The sequence below is a fragment of the Schistocerca serialis genome, chromosome 4 (genome assembly GCF_023864345.2).
Source record: "Schistocerca serialis cubense isolate TAMUIC-IGC-003099 chromosome 4, iqSchSeri2.2, whole genome shotgun sequence".
Classification (NCBI taxonomy): Eukaryota; Metazoa; Arthropoda; class Insecta; order Orthoptera; family Acrididae; genus Schistocerca; species Schistocerca serialis.
The window spans coordinates 689468835-689487652 of NC_064641.1; the positions used below are offsets into that span (position 1 = coordinate 689468835).

General features: G+C 41.6%; 1 protein-coding gene across 4 annotated transcripts in view; it reads right to left on the reverse strand.

Annotated features, from left to right (window-relative positions):
- LOC126473186 (fas-binding factor 1) overlaps window positions 1-18818 on the reverse strand; it is a 133010-nt gene that overhangs the window by 93549 nt on the left and 20643 nt on the right. For all 4 annotated transcript variants that reach the window (XM_050100079.1, XM_050100078.1, XM_050100080.1 and 1 more), the window contains exon 5: window positions 16427-17629. In XM_050100079.1, coding sequence (XP_049956036.1) covers window positions 16427-17629 — 1203 coding nt within the window. The remainder of the gene's footprint in view (window positions 1-16426; window positions 17630-18818) is intronic.

An 18818-nucleotide genomic window follows, 5' to 3' on the forward strand; every position in this document is an offset into this window, starting at 1 on the left:
ACATATACCGCAGGTTGGTTCACCCCCACAACTCATTGTCGTATGGCCAAATCGCTGACATTTGAAACAGCGCATAGGGTTAGGTATATAAGGCCGAACCCTAAGTCGGAGGAAACCAGCCAGAACGTAGTCAGGTAAGACAGGCGAATTGAAAGTCACAATGAAAGTGGCAGATTTCTCAATAACGCCATTATTCCTACGTGTCCTTTGTTCCATGTCTACAATCCCCTGTGTTGCCCATTCTTGCTTCAGCTCGTCGACATCGATATCCATTAAATCACGGCAGGTGACAACGCCTTTACTGGAGTTGAGGGAATTGTGCAACTCGACAGTAATATCATACTCGCCTAACTTGGGTGACTTTCGAAGCAGCTCCACTTGCTTTGCCCTAGTAGTCTCAACTAACAGGGTACCATTCCTCAGGCGTTTGATAGATTTCAGTGTACCTGCGAGTCCTTCTAAACCCTTATGTATGTAGAAAGGAGACACTTTTTCAAATGAGCCCTCCTTCCTCTTAATCATGATGAAAACATTGTCATTTACGACTCCATGAGCCCTGTTACTCTTTTCCATCTGCATATCTGGAGGACTAGCCTCCCTCATGCGCTTGACTGATTGCGAAGTTGGTGAAGGGAAATACGTGGTTGCCATGTGCGTCCCACGAGCAGCTAGGGAACGAAACGTCAGCCCAGACAGAGCCCCGCATGCCTGGGTAAGCCTTATACAACTGAGGTGCGGCAGGTTCCTCAGAGGTCGCCCGCTAGTGACTGTTCCACCTCAACAGCCATGCATCTTATCGGCGCGCAGCACACCTTAAGATTGAAGGGTTTTTTATAGAGGTATGTACCATCCTCGCGATCCAGGCAATCAAGCCAAGATCCCCGGTCCCTGCGACACACAATGTTCCACCGTTGCGCCACACGGTGGTCGCTGAAGCATGCCCAGAGTTTACGGTGTCAGAGGACCGGCAGCGCACACCAGTCCCCAGCTCGGGGACCCCGGGTTCGCCAAGCCCGTACCCAGCACATAAATGCTGAGTCCCCTGAGGGGATGTCTTGAAAGGAGGATATAAGATGAACATTAACAAAAGCAAAACGAGGAATGTAGTCGAATTAAATCAGGTGATGCTGAGGGTATAGAGTAGCGTGGAGAGCTGCATCAAACCAGTCTCCGGACTGAAGACCACAACAACGACATCTGACAGTTTCATGGCTACTTCAGTTAACTAAGGAAGAGGCCCATGTAGATGTAAGTGTTCTTAATACCCAACAGACTTTCACCAGGAAACCAACTGTTTCTAAAGAAACAGACAGTAGGAGGAAAGTTACTTTGTTAGGTAGTACCTGTGGAAGAAGTATAGGCCAGATCTTGCAGGAAAAATTAGGTGACAGGTACCAGGCCACAAGTTTTTTTCAGGCCCAATGCATGTTGGTTGGTTTCAGAGGTGGGGAAAGGGACCAAACTGCTTAGTCACTGGTGCCCCCCAGTGCATGTCTCAGCCCAGAGACAGAAGACATAGGATCATTGTGCAATGATTTCACAAAGCAGGACCAACATATTGTGATAGTGGGTGGAGCAGGAAACAGTACTAATAGGGATCAGGGCTACAATATTGAGTGTGACCTGGTAAAAATAGCATGTACAATGAACATACAAATGTTGCCTTGGTTTCTGCTTTCATGCAGTATGATTGCCCCAATTGAATAGCTCTATTAGAAGAGTTAATATGGAGTTATATCAGCTGCTTTGTCAGACTTGGGTCTTGTTCCGGTTGATATTATTGGTAGGTGGGACTGCACAAGGTATGGCCTGCATCTCAGTAGGAAAGGGAAGGGTAATGGCCAGGATGATAGCAAAATCTCTAGGAGGGTGGGGGGGAGGGGGGGGGGAGGACACTGAAACTCATAGGAGTACCCTTTTTTAGACTCAGATTAGTGTCCAATGATTCAACGTTGGATGAAATTAAACTTAATGAGAAGCTCAGACAGGCAAGTACTACAGGTGTTAAAATATCATAAGATTCTGATAAAAGTACAGTGAAAAATAATGTTACTATATTGCCTCAGAGTATCAAGGGATTAAAAATTAAAGTAGGTGAGCTTCTTGTTTGTTTAGAAGGCTTACAAACTAAGGTTGGAATAGATGTACTGTGCCTGTCTGAACATCATACAGTCACAGATATGGAAAAGGTAAATGTGGGTGGATATAAGCTTTCAGTACATGCTAGTAGAAACACTATGGAGAGAGAGTAGTAGTTTCCATTTATATTAAAATTTATCATAGCGTAAAAACTTTAGAAACTAAAAAGTGGTATGTAGAGCAAGGTACAGAAACATGTGCCTGTGAGATTAAACTAAATAATGGTACTTTTAGAATTGGATACTTAACTGTAGAAAGGTGCTAAGTGAAAAATGTGATAAGGGGTTTGAAAAGTGCAGGATACCGAGGAGGATTACCGTATTTATTCGAATCTAAGCCGCACTTTTTTTCCGGTTTTTGTAATCCAAAAAACCGCCTGCGGCTTAGAATCGAGTGCAAAGTAAGCGGAAGTTATGAAAAATGTTGGTAGGTGCCGCCACAACTAACTCCTGCCGTCGAATATATGTAGTGCTAAACAGGCTTGCTTTGCAGGCACAAAGATAAATACCGGCGCCAAAACCTCTGCGTCAGTAAATAAATTTAAAAAAAAGGTGGAAGAAGAGCTTATTTCTCCGCCCCGAGTTTCGACCACTGCATTTTCATATGTTATCCAACGAAGTAAATACAAATTCCGTATTGTTCATCTTCGAATGTAGCAGCATTTCAATGCACTGCGAAAATCCGACTGGCAAGACTGTTCGGGGTTTTTGTCAATATGGCCAACTCTACATTCTGAATTTTTTCCTACCTGTGAGAAGAGATGGTTGCTAATGGGAACTTTTATGAATTGTGAATCACATGCAGTATTCTCTTCACCATAAGAATAATACGAATATAAACGTTTTGCGATGTATTCTTTCGTGTTTGCTGCTATCTCATTTAAACCCTGACTGCCTAATAAACTACGAAACTAGAGTGAGACAACAGCAAACGCGGAAGAATATACGTATCATGTCATGTTTATACTCGTATTATTCTTATGGCTAATAGTGATACAGTCAGAAATGAAGCACGGCAATTGACTCGATTTTTAAATCTAAGATGACTCTAATTACTGTGCAGAAGGTAATGTGATGTACTAAAGAGGCGTCTGCAAAGATTTTCAAACGGGGAAAAATTTTCGCTAAACTCTCGTGCAGAACATCTTCTATCATACGCAGTCTGTTATTTGGTTCTTGTTGATCATTATCAAAGAAAGCAGCAGTGTAAGTAACAACAAATAGCAGTCTCTTGCCATGGTTTCACTAATGAGACGATTCCTCTCTTTTTTTTTTAAAAAAAAAAAAAAAAATTATATATATATATATATATATATATATATATATATATATATATATATATATATATATATATATATATGAGGTGACTTACCGAACAAAAACGCTGGCAGGTCGATAGACCACAAACAAACACAAACATACACACAAAATTCAAGCTTTCGCAACAAATTGTTGCCTCATCAGGAAAGAGGGAAGGAGAGGGGAAGACGAAAGGAAGTGGGTTTTAAAGGAGAGGGTAAGGAGTCATTCCAATCCCGGGAGCGGAAAGACTTACCTTAGGGGGAAAAAAGGACAGGTATACACTCGCACACACGCACATATCCATCCACACACACACACATATATATATATATATATATATATATATATATATATATATATATATATCTAAAAAGAAAGATGATGAAACTTACCAAACAAAAGCGCTGGCAGGTCGATAGACACACAAACAAACACAAACATACACACAAAATTCTAGCTTTCGCAACCAATGGTTGCCTCGTCAGGAAAGAGGGAAGGAGAAGGAAAGACAAAAGGATACGGGTTTTAAGGGAGAGGGTAAGGAGTCATTCCAATCCCGGGAGCGGAAAGACTTACCTTAGGGGGAAAAAAGGACAGGTATACACTCGCACACACACACATATCCATCCACACATACACAGACACAAGCAGACATTTGTAAAGGCAAAGAGTTTGGGCAGAGATGTCAGTCGGGGCGGATGTACAGAGGCAAAGATGAAGTTGAAAGACAGGTGAGGTATGAGCGGCGGCAAATTGAAATTAGAAATTAGCGGAGATTGAGGCCTGGCGGATAGCGAGAAGAAAGGATATGCTGAAGGGCAAGTTCCCATCTCCGGAGTTCTGACAGGTTGGTGTTAGTGGGAAGTATCCAGATAACCCGGACGGTGTAACACTGTGCCAAGATGTGCTGGCCGTGCACCAAGGCATGTTTAGCCACAGGGTGATCCTCATTACCAACAAACACTGTCTGCCTGTGTCCATTCATGCGAATGGACAGTTTGTTGCTGGTCATTCCCACATAGAACGCTTCACAGTGTAGGCAGGTCAGTTGGTAAATCACGTGGGTGCTTTCACACGTGGCTCTGCCTTTGATCGTGTACACCTTCCGGGTTACAGGACTGGAATAGGTGGTGGTGGGAGGGTGCATGGGACAGGTTTTACACCGGGGGCGGTTACAGGGGTAGGAGCCAGAGGGTAGGGAAGGTGGTTTGGGGATTTCATAGGGATGAACTAAGAGGTTGCGAAGGTTAGGTGGACGGTGGAAAGACACTCTTGGTGGAGTGGGGAGGATTTCATGAAGGATGGATCTCATTTCAGGGCAGGATTTGAGGAAGTCGTATCCCTGCTGGAGAGCCACATTCAGAATCTGATCCAGTCCCGGAAAGTATCCTGTCACAAGTGGGGCACTTTTGGGGTTCTTCTGTGGAAGGTTCCGGGTTTGAGGAGATGAGGATGTGGCTCTGGTTATTTGCTTCTGTACCAGGTCGGGAGGGTAGTTACGGGATGCAAAAGCTGTTTTCAGGTTGTTGGTGTAATGGTTCAAGGATTCCGGACTGGAGCAGATTCGTTTGCCACGAAGACCTAGGCTGTAGGGAAGGGACCGTTTGATGTGGAATGGGTGGCAGCTGTCATAATGGAGGTACTGTTGCTTGTTGGTGGGTTTAATGTGGACGGACGTGTGAAGCTGGCCATTGGACAGGTGGAGGTCAACGTCAAGGAAAGTGGCATGGGATTTGGAGTAGGACCAGGTGAATCTGATGGAACCAAAGGAGTTGAGGTTGGAGAGGAAATTCTGGAGTCCTTCTTCACTGTGAGTCCAGATCACGAAAATGTCATCAATAAATCTGTACCAAACTTCGGGTTGGCAGGCCTGGGTAACCAGGAAGGCTTCCTCTAAGCGACCCATGAATAGGTTGGCATACGAGGGGGCCATCCTGGTACCCATGGCTGTTCCCTTTAATTGTTGGTATGTCTGGCCTTCAAAAGTGAAGAAGTTGTGGGTCAGGATGAAGCTGGCTAAGGTAATGAGGAAAGAGGTTTTAGGTAGGGCGGCAGGTGATCGGCGTGAAAGGAAGTGCTCCATCGCAGCGAGGCCCTGGACATGCGGAATATTTGTGTATAAGGAAGTGGCATCAATGGTTACAAGGATGGCTTCCGGGGGTAACAGACTGGGTAGGGATTCCAGGCGTTTGAGAAAGTGGTTGGTGTCTTTGATGAAGGATGGGAGACTGCATGTAATGGGTTGAAGGTGTTGATCTACGTAGGCAGAGATCATTTTTAGCCGCTTCCCACAGGTTTTAACGTCATTATTTCTTCATCAAACAATTGTTAGCTTCATTTCCATAAACTGCCACCACCAAACCACTCCTTTTAATACATCCTCACGTAGTTTTTTCGAAATTTTCCCGAATTTCTCCACCCTTTAACGTGTTTTGGCGGCAACACAACCACCTAACCTTTATGCACATCATTATCTACCTACACAAGTTCACCACAGGATCAACATAGCCCAGCCCTAACCAACCCTTTTTCGCCTTTTTTCACACCAGATCTCCATTTGCTTTCTAATTTTACCTTTATCTCTCCCCATACATTTTTTCATATTTATTTTCATTTTCATTTCAGCCTCGTGTTCCACTTTCCACCTTCTAGTACCATGTCACCCTCACAACACCTTCACAACGACCCCATTAAGTTTTATTTACATTCCCTCCGCAAACATGCCTTCGCCCTAGCCAGATTACACTCCCATATTTTATTTTCTCAGGCTTGTCTGACATTTGGCATCACCCCCAAAGGCCTCACACTTAAAGTTCCCATCTCTGGCTGCAACCCTTCTTTCCATCAGTCCCTATACCAGTTCCAAACCAAACAATCCATTGCCCTCACCCACCTAATCCTTCACCTACACATCCACTCAGCCAATCAACACGCCCATCAACTCCTATCCTTTATAAAAATTCTCAATCTTTCCTCTCCCACATCCTCACCTGTTGTTCAGAGCATCCTCCTACAGGCCAACCGCAAATTAGAGCAGCATGCCACCCTCCACCTTAAAAAACTATCCAATCTCCTGGTTTCCCACCTCCGGAAAGGCAACTCACTCACCCTTCACAACCTTTCCAGCAAACCTCAACCTCCTCTCATTGCACACAAACCCAGTCTCTCCCATCTACTCAATCTCCCACTTCCAGCTCCACTCCCTCCAAAACCTCAAAATTCCAATCAACGCAATCTGGAACCACAACACCCCAATTCAGTAGTTAACCTTTCCTCCAAACCTCTCTCCCAATCCGAAACCTCTGTCCTATCCAAAGGCCTCACCTTCAGCCCCACTCCCAGATTTAACCAAACAGCCCTCGTCAAAGATTTACTGTCCTACACCCGTACTCTCTGCTGGAAATATCACTTTGCCACGAAGAAAAATGATCCTAATCCTACTCCTAATGATCCAACTCCCCAAGACACTATCCAAATTGAACCATGCCTGGAACAGTTCCGTCCTCCGTCACAGCGGGACCCACCTCCTCTTCCTCAAAATCACCCTCTCCTAACCTTCCAGGAATTTCTGACTTCCAGCCTTGCCTCTCAATCCTTCTTAAAAAACCTTAATCCTACTCCCAACATCACCACTGCTGAAGCCCAGGCTATCCGTGATCTGAAGGCTGACCGATCCATCGTCATTCTTCCGGCGGACAAGGGTTCCACAACTGTGGTACTTGATCGTCGGGAGTATGTGGCTGAGGGACTGCGTCAGCTTTCAGACAACACTACTTACAAAGTTTGCCAAGGCAATCCCATTCCTGACGTCCAGGCGGAGCTTCAAGGAATCCTCAGAACCTTAGGCCCCCTACAAAACCTTTCACCCGACTCCATCAACCTCCTGACCCCACCAACACCCCGCACCCCTACCTTCTACCTTCTTCCCAAAATTCACAAACCCAATCATCCCGGCCGTCCCATTGTAGCTGGTTACCAAGCCCCCACCGAACGCATCTCTGCCTACGTAGATCAACACCTTCAACCCATTACATGCAGTCTCCCATCCTTCATCAAAGACACCAACCACTTTCTCAAACGCCTGGAATCCCTACCCAGTCTGTTACCCCCGGAAGCCATCCTTGTAACCATTGATGCCACTTCCTTATACACAAATATTCCGCATGTCCAGGGCCTCGCTGCGATGGAGCACTTCCTTTCACGCCGATCACCTGCCGCCCTACCTAAAACCTCTTTCCTCATTACCTTAGCCAGCTTCATCCTGACCCACAACTTCTTCACTTTTGAAGGCCAGACATACCAACAATTAAAGGGAACAGCCATGGGTACCAGGATGGCCCCCTCGTATGCCAACCTATTCATGGGTCGCTTAGAGGAAGCCTTCCTGGTTACCCAGGCCTGCCAACCCGAAGTTTGGTACAGATTTATTGATGACATTTTCGTGATCTGGACTCACAGTGAAGAAGAACTCCAGAATTTCCTCTCCAACCTCAACTCCTTTGGTTCCATCAGATTCACCTGGTCCTACTCCAAATCCCATGCCACTTTCCTTGACGTTGACCTCCACCTGTCCAATGGCCAGCTTCACACGTCCGTCCACATTAAACCCACCAACAAGCAACAGTACCTCCATTATGACAGCTGCCACCCATTCCACATCAAACGGTCCCTTCCCTACAGCCTAGGTCTTCGTGGCAAACGAATCTGCTCCAGTCCGGAATCCTTGAACCATTACACCAACAACCTGAAAACAGCTTTTGCATCCCGTAACTACCCTCCCGACCTGGTACAGAAGCAAATAACCAGAGCCACATCCTCATCTCCTCAAACCCGGAACCTTCCACAGAAGAACCCCAAAAGTGCCCCACTTGTGACAGGATACTTTCCGGGACTGGATCAGATTCTGAATGTGGCTCTCCAGCAGGGATACGACTTCCTCAAATCCTGCCCTGAAATGAGATCCATCCTTCATGAAATCCTCCCCACTCCACCAAGAGTGTCTTTCCGCCGTCCACCTAACCTTCGCAACCTCTTAGTTCATCCCTATGAAATCCCCAAACCACCTTCCCTACCCTCTGGCTCCTACCCCTGTAACCGCCCCCGGTGTAAAACCTGTCCCATGCACCCTCCCACCACCACCTATTCCAGTCCTGTAACCCGGAAGGTGTACACGATCAAAGGCAGAGCCACGTGTGAAAGCACCCACGTGATTTACCAACTGACCTGCCTACACTGTGAAGCGTTCTATGTGGGAATGACCAGCAACAAACTGTCCATTCGCATGAATGGACACAGGCAGACAGTGTTTGTTGGTAATGAGGATCACCCTGTGGCTAAACATGCCTTGGTGCACGGCCAGCACATCTTGGCACAGTGTTACACCGTCCGGGTTATCTGGATACTTCCCACTAACACCAACCTGTCAGAACTCCGGAGATGGGAACTTGCCCTTCAGCATATCCTTTCTTCTCGCTATCCGCCAGGCCTCAATCTCCGCTAATTTCTAATTTCAATTTGCCGCCGCTCATACCTCACCTGTCTTTCAACTTCATCTTTGCCTCTGTACATCCGCCCCGACTGACATCTCTGCCCAAACTCTTTGCCTTTACAAATGTCTGCTTGTGTCTGTGTATGTGTGGATGGATATGTGTGTGTGTGCGAGTGTATACCTGTCCTTTTTTCCCCCTAAGGTAAGTCTTTCCGCTCCCGGGATTGGAATGACTCCTTACCCTCTCCCTTAAAACCCGTATCCTTTTGTCTTTCCTTCTCCTTCCCTCTTTCCTGACGAGGCAACCATTGGTTGCGAAAGCTAGAATTTTGTGTGTATGTTTGTGTTTGTTTGTGTGTCTATCGACCTGCCAGCGCTTTTGTTTGGTAAGTTTCATCATCTTTCTTTTTAGATATATTTTTCCCACGTGGAATGTTTCCCTCTAATATATATATATATATATATATATATATATATATATATATATATATATATATATATATATATATATATATATATATATATATATATATATATATAAAAAAAAATTGAAAGCTGCGGTAGCGCGCAGAAAAGCAAGCCATGCCGCGAGCGGCAACAGGCCATAAACACGCACTATCAGAATGCGGCAAACAATGCATGGCACAGTACAGTAATGCATTTTCAGCTTAGAGTGACGTAAACACCTATAACAAAAAATCGCGCTTATCAGATCAAAGAAAAATAAGCAATCCATTCAAACCAGATGAAGCACGTGAAAAAGGAAGAGTACCCGTATAAATACGGACAGAGCGCCTGACGCATAGCAATGGCTACCTGGTAAAGCTTAACTGCTAAGCTTACGACTCGAACCAAACTACTGTAGCTGTATCGTCATTCATTCGACCTAAATTGTGTCTCATATTAAAATGGACCAACTTTGTTTCGATTTGGAGGTGCGGCCTAAAACTTTTCTCTCCTCTTGAATTTCGAGTCTCAAATTTCAGGTGCGGCTTAGATTCGGGAAAATTTTTTTTCCTTGATTTCAAGTCTCATTTTTCAGGTGTGGCTTAGATTCGAGTGCGGCTTAGATTCGAGTAAATACGGTACATATGAAAAGTGTTATGTCCACCGAGAACTCCAAGTGGTCACACTTGACACCACTAAATGGCAATGGTGCTAAGTTGCCAGCTGATTTCATAAGAATGGTGCAATGTGCCATTCAGTTATGTTTGTTTCACTTTGCTGCCATGATAAGTGCATCATAGGCTTCTATACTGTCCTTCTTTGTGAATCATCACTCTTCAACTTATAAGGTATGTGCATACACATGACATAATATTACGGTCGTATACAGTCATATAAAGTTGTCATATAAATGAAATATTATATATCTACATGTTATCTTTAAATCATTTTGTGCATAAGTGATGTCCATACATTAGGTTATGGCGGATGAAGCCACACGGGTAGGAGAAGGAGGAAGAATGGTGGTGGATCATTCAGAGATGAGCAGAAGAAATTAAATACAAAATGTTTTGTGTATGAAACACACACAAAAAAGCAGTTATACCAGCTAAGAACTGTCCCTCACCACAGGTACGATTTTAAGCCCTTCACTGGCTGTGAAATCTATGCAAGGAATGATTGCTGTTGAATGTGTACATATTTCCAGTGTCCTCCATAGAAGACATATTGTTTTGTTGTTCTTTCCTTTAGGTACTATACAAATGTAGATTAAGGTGCGGTGAGTGACACCTGCATTGAAAATAGATTTGTTTTCTAAGTTCTATAAGCAAGACTACTCAACACAAGGAGCCTTCCTGATGGGTCTTCTTACAAGGGAACCTCCCCATCGCACCTCCCTCAGATTTAATTACAAGTTGGCACAGTGGATAGGCCTTGAAAAACTGAACACAGATCAATCGAGAAAACAGGAAGAAGTTGTGTGGAACTATGAAAAAAATAAGCAAAATATACAAACTGAGTAGTCCATGCGCAAGATAGGCAGCATCAAGGGCACGGTAAGCTCTGAAGCGCCGTGGTCCCGTGGTTAGCGTGAGCAAATGCGAAACGAAAGGTCTTTGGTTCAAGCCTCCCTCGTGTGAAAATTTTTTTTATTTTCAGACTATTATCAAAGTTAAAGCACTCAAACATAATCAACTTCGCTCTCCAAAATTCCAGGACATGTTCAGATTTGCTTGGACACATGCAGAATTTGAAGGTATACAGACGGAAAAATCTGAAAACGTTAGAAACATATGTTTTGACAGAGCACAGGGAAAACTGTGTGACTGTGAAACTGTTGCAGTCATTTGTTGCAGTTCATGTGACAAACTCTTATTTTTTCATCACTTTTTTGGGAGTGATTATCACATCCACAAGAAAACCTAAATCGGCAAGGTAGAAGAATCTTTTTACCCATTCGCCAAGTGTAGAAGTTAGATGGGTCGACAACATATTCCTGTCAGGTGACGCACATGCCGTCACCAGTGTCGTATAGAATGTATCAGACGTGTTGTCCTGTGGAGGAATCGGTTGACGTATGACCTTGCGAGCAAATGTTTTTGGTGCCCACTGGAGAGGCACATCATTTCGTCTACTATTCGCACGGTTTTGCGGTGCGGTGGTAAAACACAGACACTAAACTTATTACAGTGAACAGAGACGTCAATGAACGAACGGATGGATCATAACTTTGCGAGATTAAAGAAAGTAAAATTTTCACCCGATGGAAGACTTGAACCAAGGACCTCTCCCTCCACAGCTGCTCACGCTAACCACGGGACCACGGCGCTCCTATGCGCAGAATATCCTTAATGTTGCTTACGTTGCGCGTGGACTACTCAGTTCATATATTTTGCTTATTTTTTTCGTAGGTCCACACAACTTCTTCCTGTTTTCTCGATTGATCTGTGTCCAGTTTTTCAAGGCCTATCCACTGTGCCAACTTATAACTAAATCTGAGGGGGGTGCGATGGGGAGGTTCCCTTGTTAGTGTCACACCAGTATGGCGTAGTCAGCATGGAACCTACGATACTCCTGTTGAAAGTCGCCGGCAGGGAACAGTTCAGTATTCTATTCCACGTGGTACAGGGGATCTTGTTGCAGTTGCAAAACCACTTTTATGAATATTTTTGCTGTTGCAAAGAGGAGGCTGGAAATACTTGTTAAGAAGAATCTTGGAGAGACAACATTCACCGACAGCAGAACAAGACACGCTCAATCACAATACAGCAACAATGACAAAATGAGTAAAAAGCAGCACATAAATGGCTTTCTCAGGGAAGTTCGACAATACAGCCGAGCAAGATCAAGCAAGGAATACCTCAGTCCTGAGCTGAATATTTCAAGAATATACTCCCACCTTAGAAAGGTGTTTCCTCAAAGCACCATAAGTTCCAGTTTTTATCATAGAATCTTTCTGAACTTCCCTTCCACAGACCTAGGAAAGACACCTGCAAGACATGTGACTTACTGAACATTAGGTTCACCACAGTCACTGGTGCATTTAGAGATTCACCATTGGAAGGCCGAGATGGTACAGAGTCTTCTGAAGAGCGACATCACTTCTTCTCAGTTCCCTGACAGTGCATATCGATTAATGTACAGCAGGTTATGTTTGTGCCCACACTAACACACTCCATCAGTTATCTTGTTAAAACTTGCCAGTATCTGTAGGCGATACCCTTCAGTCTTACATGTGCATGTGGGATGAGAGTATTGCTGGTAGGGGTGAAAATGTAATCGCATCATGCATTCTGAAAGTGTTAAACACTGGGACAAGAACGAAGAAAAACCTTACTGTTTGGAATGACAACTGTGCTGCACAAAACAAGAATCGAATGATAGTATTTCTTTTTCTTTTTCTGGTAGCAAATGGGTTGTTCACATGAATAGAAAATGGTTTCTTGTTAGTGGGCAGGGCTTCCTCCCCTGTGATCTGTGTTTGCCTTGATGGAGAGAAGTAAGTCAGTGATGGAGGCATTTGTACCCAGTGACCTATGCAAAATGATCAAGGAAGCAAAGGTTGTTAGAGCTTTCAAAGTAATGTCTATGGATACTTCTGATTTTTTAAAAATATTCAAGCTGTGGTAAACAAGATACTCTCTACAAATAAGCTGAAAGTTTCAAAAGTTGCCAGCATCACATATGATTCAACAGATGTAGCAAGAGTAGCAATAAAAGAATGTTACACCAACACGGAAAAGATCCGCAGATGAATGTGCTCAAAAAGGGGAAACATGCAAGAAACATTTGATCTGCTAACTTTGAAACTATTTTCACAATCCATTCAATTACAGATGAAAAGAAGAAAGATTTAAAGGCTATGATACCTTACCTGGAAAAAAATGAGCATAAAGAATATTATATGCAGATCTGTGGAGAGTGACTAAGAACATAGCATTTAGAATAATTTGATGGAAATTAGCACCTTTCATAAATGTTTCTGTTTGAGGTGCTTTCAGCATCAAACAATTTCAACTTTGTCATGAAACCACCACTAATATATGATAAGATACTCTCATTTGTAACATGGAAAAGTTTGAGGAATAAAAAATTAAGACACTGCACTACAGTCAGTTTGTTTGTAATACCTTCAGTTCATAAATTTGGCACTTTGCATCTTTCTACAGTTAAGTATTCAATTGTAGCTGTGTATAGGTTCACAGTGAGAAATTTTCAGCTACTTCTGAAAATTTCTTTGTTGTGCTGTCTGTCACACAGAGGCAAGCAAGTTATTGTTTGTTAGGATTTCAGTGTAGATTTTCTGAAAGAGTCTGACTGAAATAATGAATCTGAAGTATTACCTCGATCTTTCAACTTGACATCAGTTACTGATTTTCTGAAAATTTCTTTGTTGTGCTATTTGTCAGACAGAGGGAAGCAAGTTATTGTTTTTGGGGATTTCAGTGTAGATTTTCTGAAAGAGTCTGACTGAAATAATGACTCTCAAGTATTATCTGGCTCTTTCAAATTGGCATCGGTTACTGATATTCCTATTTGGATAGTACAGGAAAGCAGCACAAGCATAGAAAATGATTATAATAAATTAAATCAAATAAAAACTTTTCCTGTTGAGGATGGTCTTTCTAATCATGATGCACAACTGGTTACAATATACGACATAGCTTCATACAGTAATGCAAAACAGTTCTCCACCACAGCGTGTTTAATTAATGATTTAACAACTATAAATTTTAGGAAAAGCTTGCAACGGCTAGACTGAAATGAGGTGTACAGACAACCTGATGTTAATTTAAAATTGAACCTATTTCATGATACATTTGTAAGTATTTTTGAAAACAGTTTTCCAAAGAAAACCATGAAATATACCTTTAAGAAACCAACAACAAAGCCATGGCTTACTAAACAGATAAAAATACCTTGTAAACAGAAAAGGGAAATATATCTTATAGCTAGAAGGAGTAATAATCCAGAAGCAGTCAAACATTATAAAAACTGCTGCACTGTATTAAGAAAAGTTATTAAAACATCCAGAAGCATAATAATTATACCTGGGATTAGCACATCTGATAATAAAATTAAAAAAACTTTGGAATATTGTTAAAAGGGATACAGGGCAGCTGAGAGGACAAGAAGACTGTATTTCTATCAAACTCAATGAAAAGTTTGTGAATAAAGACTCAAAAGTAGAAAATATTTTTAATAATCATTTTTAAGTGTTGTAGAGAAAATAGGCTCCAGCTGCTCATTAGAAAATACAAGGCTGTATATGTAAGGGGCAATACCGATGCAATTTGATAAAACTGAAATTCAACCCACCCATCCCACTATATTCAGGAAAATATTAAATTCACTCAAAAAGCAAAAGCTCACATGGAATTGGTGGCATTTCCAGCAGCGTACTAAAAGATGTAGTAGCGCACTGAAACAGGGCATTTTTCTGGATGAACTGAAATATGTTACTGTAAAACCATTGCATAAAAAAGGAGGGGGGGGGGGGAGGTCTGATGCTAACAACTACTGTCCTATCTCACTTCTGACAGCTTTATCCAAAAGTCTTAAAAAAATAATGTATTCACAAGTAGCTTCAAATATTTGTAAAAATGAAGTACTAACAAAATGTCTGTTCGGTTTTCAGTAAGATTTTTCAACAGAAAATACTTTATATGCTTTCACTGATCAAATATTAAATGCTCTCAACAACCAAACATAACCCACCGGGATTTTTTGTGATCTCACAACAGTTATGACTATGTGAATCATGAAATTCTTCTGGATAAGCATAAGCATTGTGGTACGAGTGAGACAGTGCACCAATGGTTTAATTTATATTTAACTGGAAGACTCCAGAAGGTTAAAATTAATAGTACAGATAGTCCACAAAAATCAGCGGAATCCTCTAACTGGGGAGGTATCAGGAACGGTGTACCAAAGGGTCCAGTCTTGAGTCCCTTATTGTTCTCAATATATATTAATGGCCTGCCACTCTAAATTCATGAACATGCAAAGCTAGTTATTTTTGCTCTTGATACAAGTATACTAATCACACCCAACAAACAAGAATTTGCTGAGGAATTTGTAAATAATGTCTTTTGGAAAATTATTAAGTTGTTCTCTGCAAATGGACTCTTACTAAATTTGGAGGAAAAACAGTATATACAGTCCAGTACAGTAAATGGCATAACACCACTGACAGATACAGACTTTGAACAGAAGTCTGTCTAAGGCAGGATATTTAAAATTTCTGGGAGTGTTCACTGATGAGAAATTGAATTGGAAGAATGATCTGCTGAAACATGAGTTCAGTTACTTACACTATTAGGTCTATTGCAAATTTTGGTGATAATCATATCAATAAATTAGCCAACTATTCCTATTTTCATTCACTACTTTCATAAGGCATCGTATTTTGGGGTAATTCATCATTAAAAGAAGAAGTATTCATTGCACAAAAGTGTGTAATCAGAATAAGAGCTTGAGCCCACCAAAGATCACCCTGCAAACATTTATTTAAAGAACTAGGGATACTCACAGTACCTTCACAATACGTACATTCACTTATGAAATTTGTTATTAATAACCCATCCCAGCTCAAAAATAATACCAGAGTGCATAGCTACAACACTAGAGGAATAGATGATCTTCATTATTTGGGGTTAAATCAGACTCTGTCAGAGAAAGGGGTAAATTATGCTGCCACAAAAGTCTTTGGTTATGTACCAAGTCGCATTAGAAGTCTGACAAATAGGCAACCACCATTTAAAAATAGATTAAAAGAATTTCTGAATGACAACTCCTCCCACTCAACAGATGAATTTTTAGATATGAAGTATTAAAAAAAATTTCACACTCTTATGTTTAACTGACACATTACGGAATGTTGTATTTATGATCTATGGAACAAGTATTAATTAATGATGTAGCACTTGTGGAACTGGTCAGTGTCCTAAGGTCATAAACATAACTATAAATGAAACAAAAATATTAGAAGGATTGAACACTGCACAGAAAAAAAAGCTTGACATGCAAACTGATAAAAATCTAGTCTCACCTGGAGCTCCTTCAGATGGCTGCTGTGCCTGCAAAATTCCTGCAGGCTGTTGCTGTTCTGCTGCAGGAATGGTGTGAGTTGAACCACTCGTAGAAATATTTAAAATCTCTGGCTTCTCTTGTACAGAGGGTGCTCCTCCCAACCACTCAGGCAATTGGCCACTGGGTGCTTTTGACATAGCATGCTGTTGTTGACGTCGGAGTGGTGATACTGAACTAGAATGAATCTCCTGTGATGCTGTTGTCACTGAACTGTTAGCTGGCAGATTCTTTTCACCAGCATTATCAGCAGAAACATTATCAGTATAGGATGCTGTCTGGTGCAAGGGTGGGGAGTGAGAGGAGGGTAGTTCCGAAGAAAGTCCGAGCCAAGAGGCAGAACCTCGTTCTTCAGTTCTGTTGTGAACAGGTGAACCAACTGTTTTTTTGGGTGTAGAAACAGGAGACAAAATACCTAAAGGACCTCCAATAGAAGAGGTATTCCGTCGAACAGTTGACCGTCTGGGCTGTGTGGAAGCAGGTGCAATTGAAGGAGAGTAACTCCCAAAAGACATTTCAGTTTCCTTAACAGTATCATCATTTCTTTCACTGGGCTTCTTTTCCATTTTATTTGCACTTTGCCCAACGTTCTTGCCAAGTAGCTCATCCATTATTGAGCTTTTCTTATCAGATAATTTCCCAGCAGCAGTGCTTGATTTTCCAAATTTCTCAAGACCAATTCCTGGCAGTAGATCATCTTCTAGGTCAATGCTCTCATTTCTGTTTCCCAACAATGGTGAAGTTTGCTCTTTTGTTTGTAGAACTCCAACTATTGATGCAATTGGCTGATTTTTTGGTTGTGTGGACATATCTACTGAATCTGGTGCAAAATTCACTCTTTTTACAGAACTCTGTCCTAAATGGTCAGACTTAAGGGCATCACCCATATGCACAGCACCATCTGTTTCAGATTTCATCACATTCTTGTTACTACTTCCTTTGTCAATAGACTTGTCTGAACCAAATAAATCTGCAAATAATTTAGCTTTGTTGTTGGTATCACTATTTAAATTAGTCATTTCTGGAGCTTTCTCTTCAGACTTTTTACTGTCTCTCACTCCAGACCCTATAAAACCTGTAGTTGGCTTCTTTGTCTTCATACTGTCTGACAGCAAGTCATCCAGATCTGCCAAAGGGTCACTTCCATTGTCGCTGTCATCAAAATCTGTCAAACAAACTTCAGCATCAGGCATTACTTATCATCTACTAATCTCAAATTCAACTGAACTTTTTGGAAATAAATAATTATTACAACAATATGGTCAAAATACTTATCTCTAATATTACATCTTGTTGATGCATTCTTCTGCCACCAATTTTACGTTCATCAATAGAGCACAAACTGTAGATGTTCTACGATAATGTACAACAATAACAGTTTATGTATTCATTGTTAAGCACTACATCTGCTGCTGGGACTTTAAGATGTTGTGTCAAATTTTGCCAACAAACTTCATATTTCAACTGAGAACCTACTTATCACCTTGTGCCAAATAACTGAATCAGGCAATAACAATACTTGGTGGAAACTCACAGTAACACATTATTTTTGTGGTAGTACTTTCTACAAGTTTTGAGCCATGACTTCGGGATACAACAACCAACACTGAAATGTGAATGAAGTAAATAGGCAACCACTTAAGCTGTTAAATCTGAGGGCAAAAATTGGTGCATGTCTTAATTATGTTGTTTGATTTTCTTTGAAAGCAACAGGATTTTAGAATGGCCAGTGACAAATCCTATGTATTCAGTGTGTCTATCAACTAAATTATCAATTGTGATCATGTGGATCTCACTGACAAAACTACCCCAGAAGGAAGCAATAGTGAAGATCTTGACATTCTTTTAGTTCGTTCTGTATATTGTATTCAGACAGTTTTCAGCAATTAACCTTGACAGAGCAGCAAGTTAAACCAATACAGAATTACCAGCACTATTAAATAATCTCATACACAATGTGCTGTTGGAAATACAGACTGGCAGTAATGGAACCCAAGAAGAAATGTACACATCACAAAGGGGTGAAAACCACAGTTTATTTTGTGAACAACCTACCTCAATTATCTGTTTCATCTGGTTACTATTCTGTTTTGCCAATGGCATGATAACATATAAGGAGAACTGCTTGCTCATAATATACAACCAATGAAAGAAAAGACTGCATGACATAAGGAGAGTTAGTGGACTCCTGTGAACTCTCATAAATAGTACACAGTATTACTTGAAGATAATAAGCCAATGTTGTATTATCATACTGCGACATTTGAAATGAAGCCCAACACTATCAGAAAAATATATATCAAGAAAACCTTAAACAGCATAATGCAGCATCTGTTTCCCACAGCAAATTATAA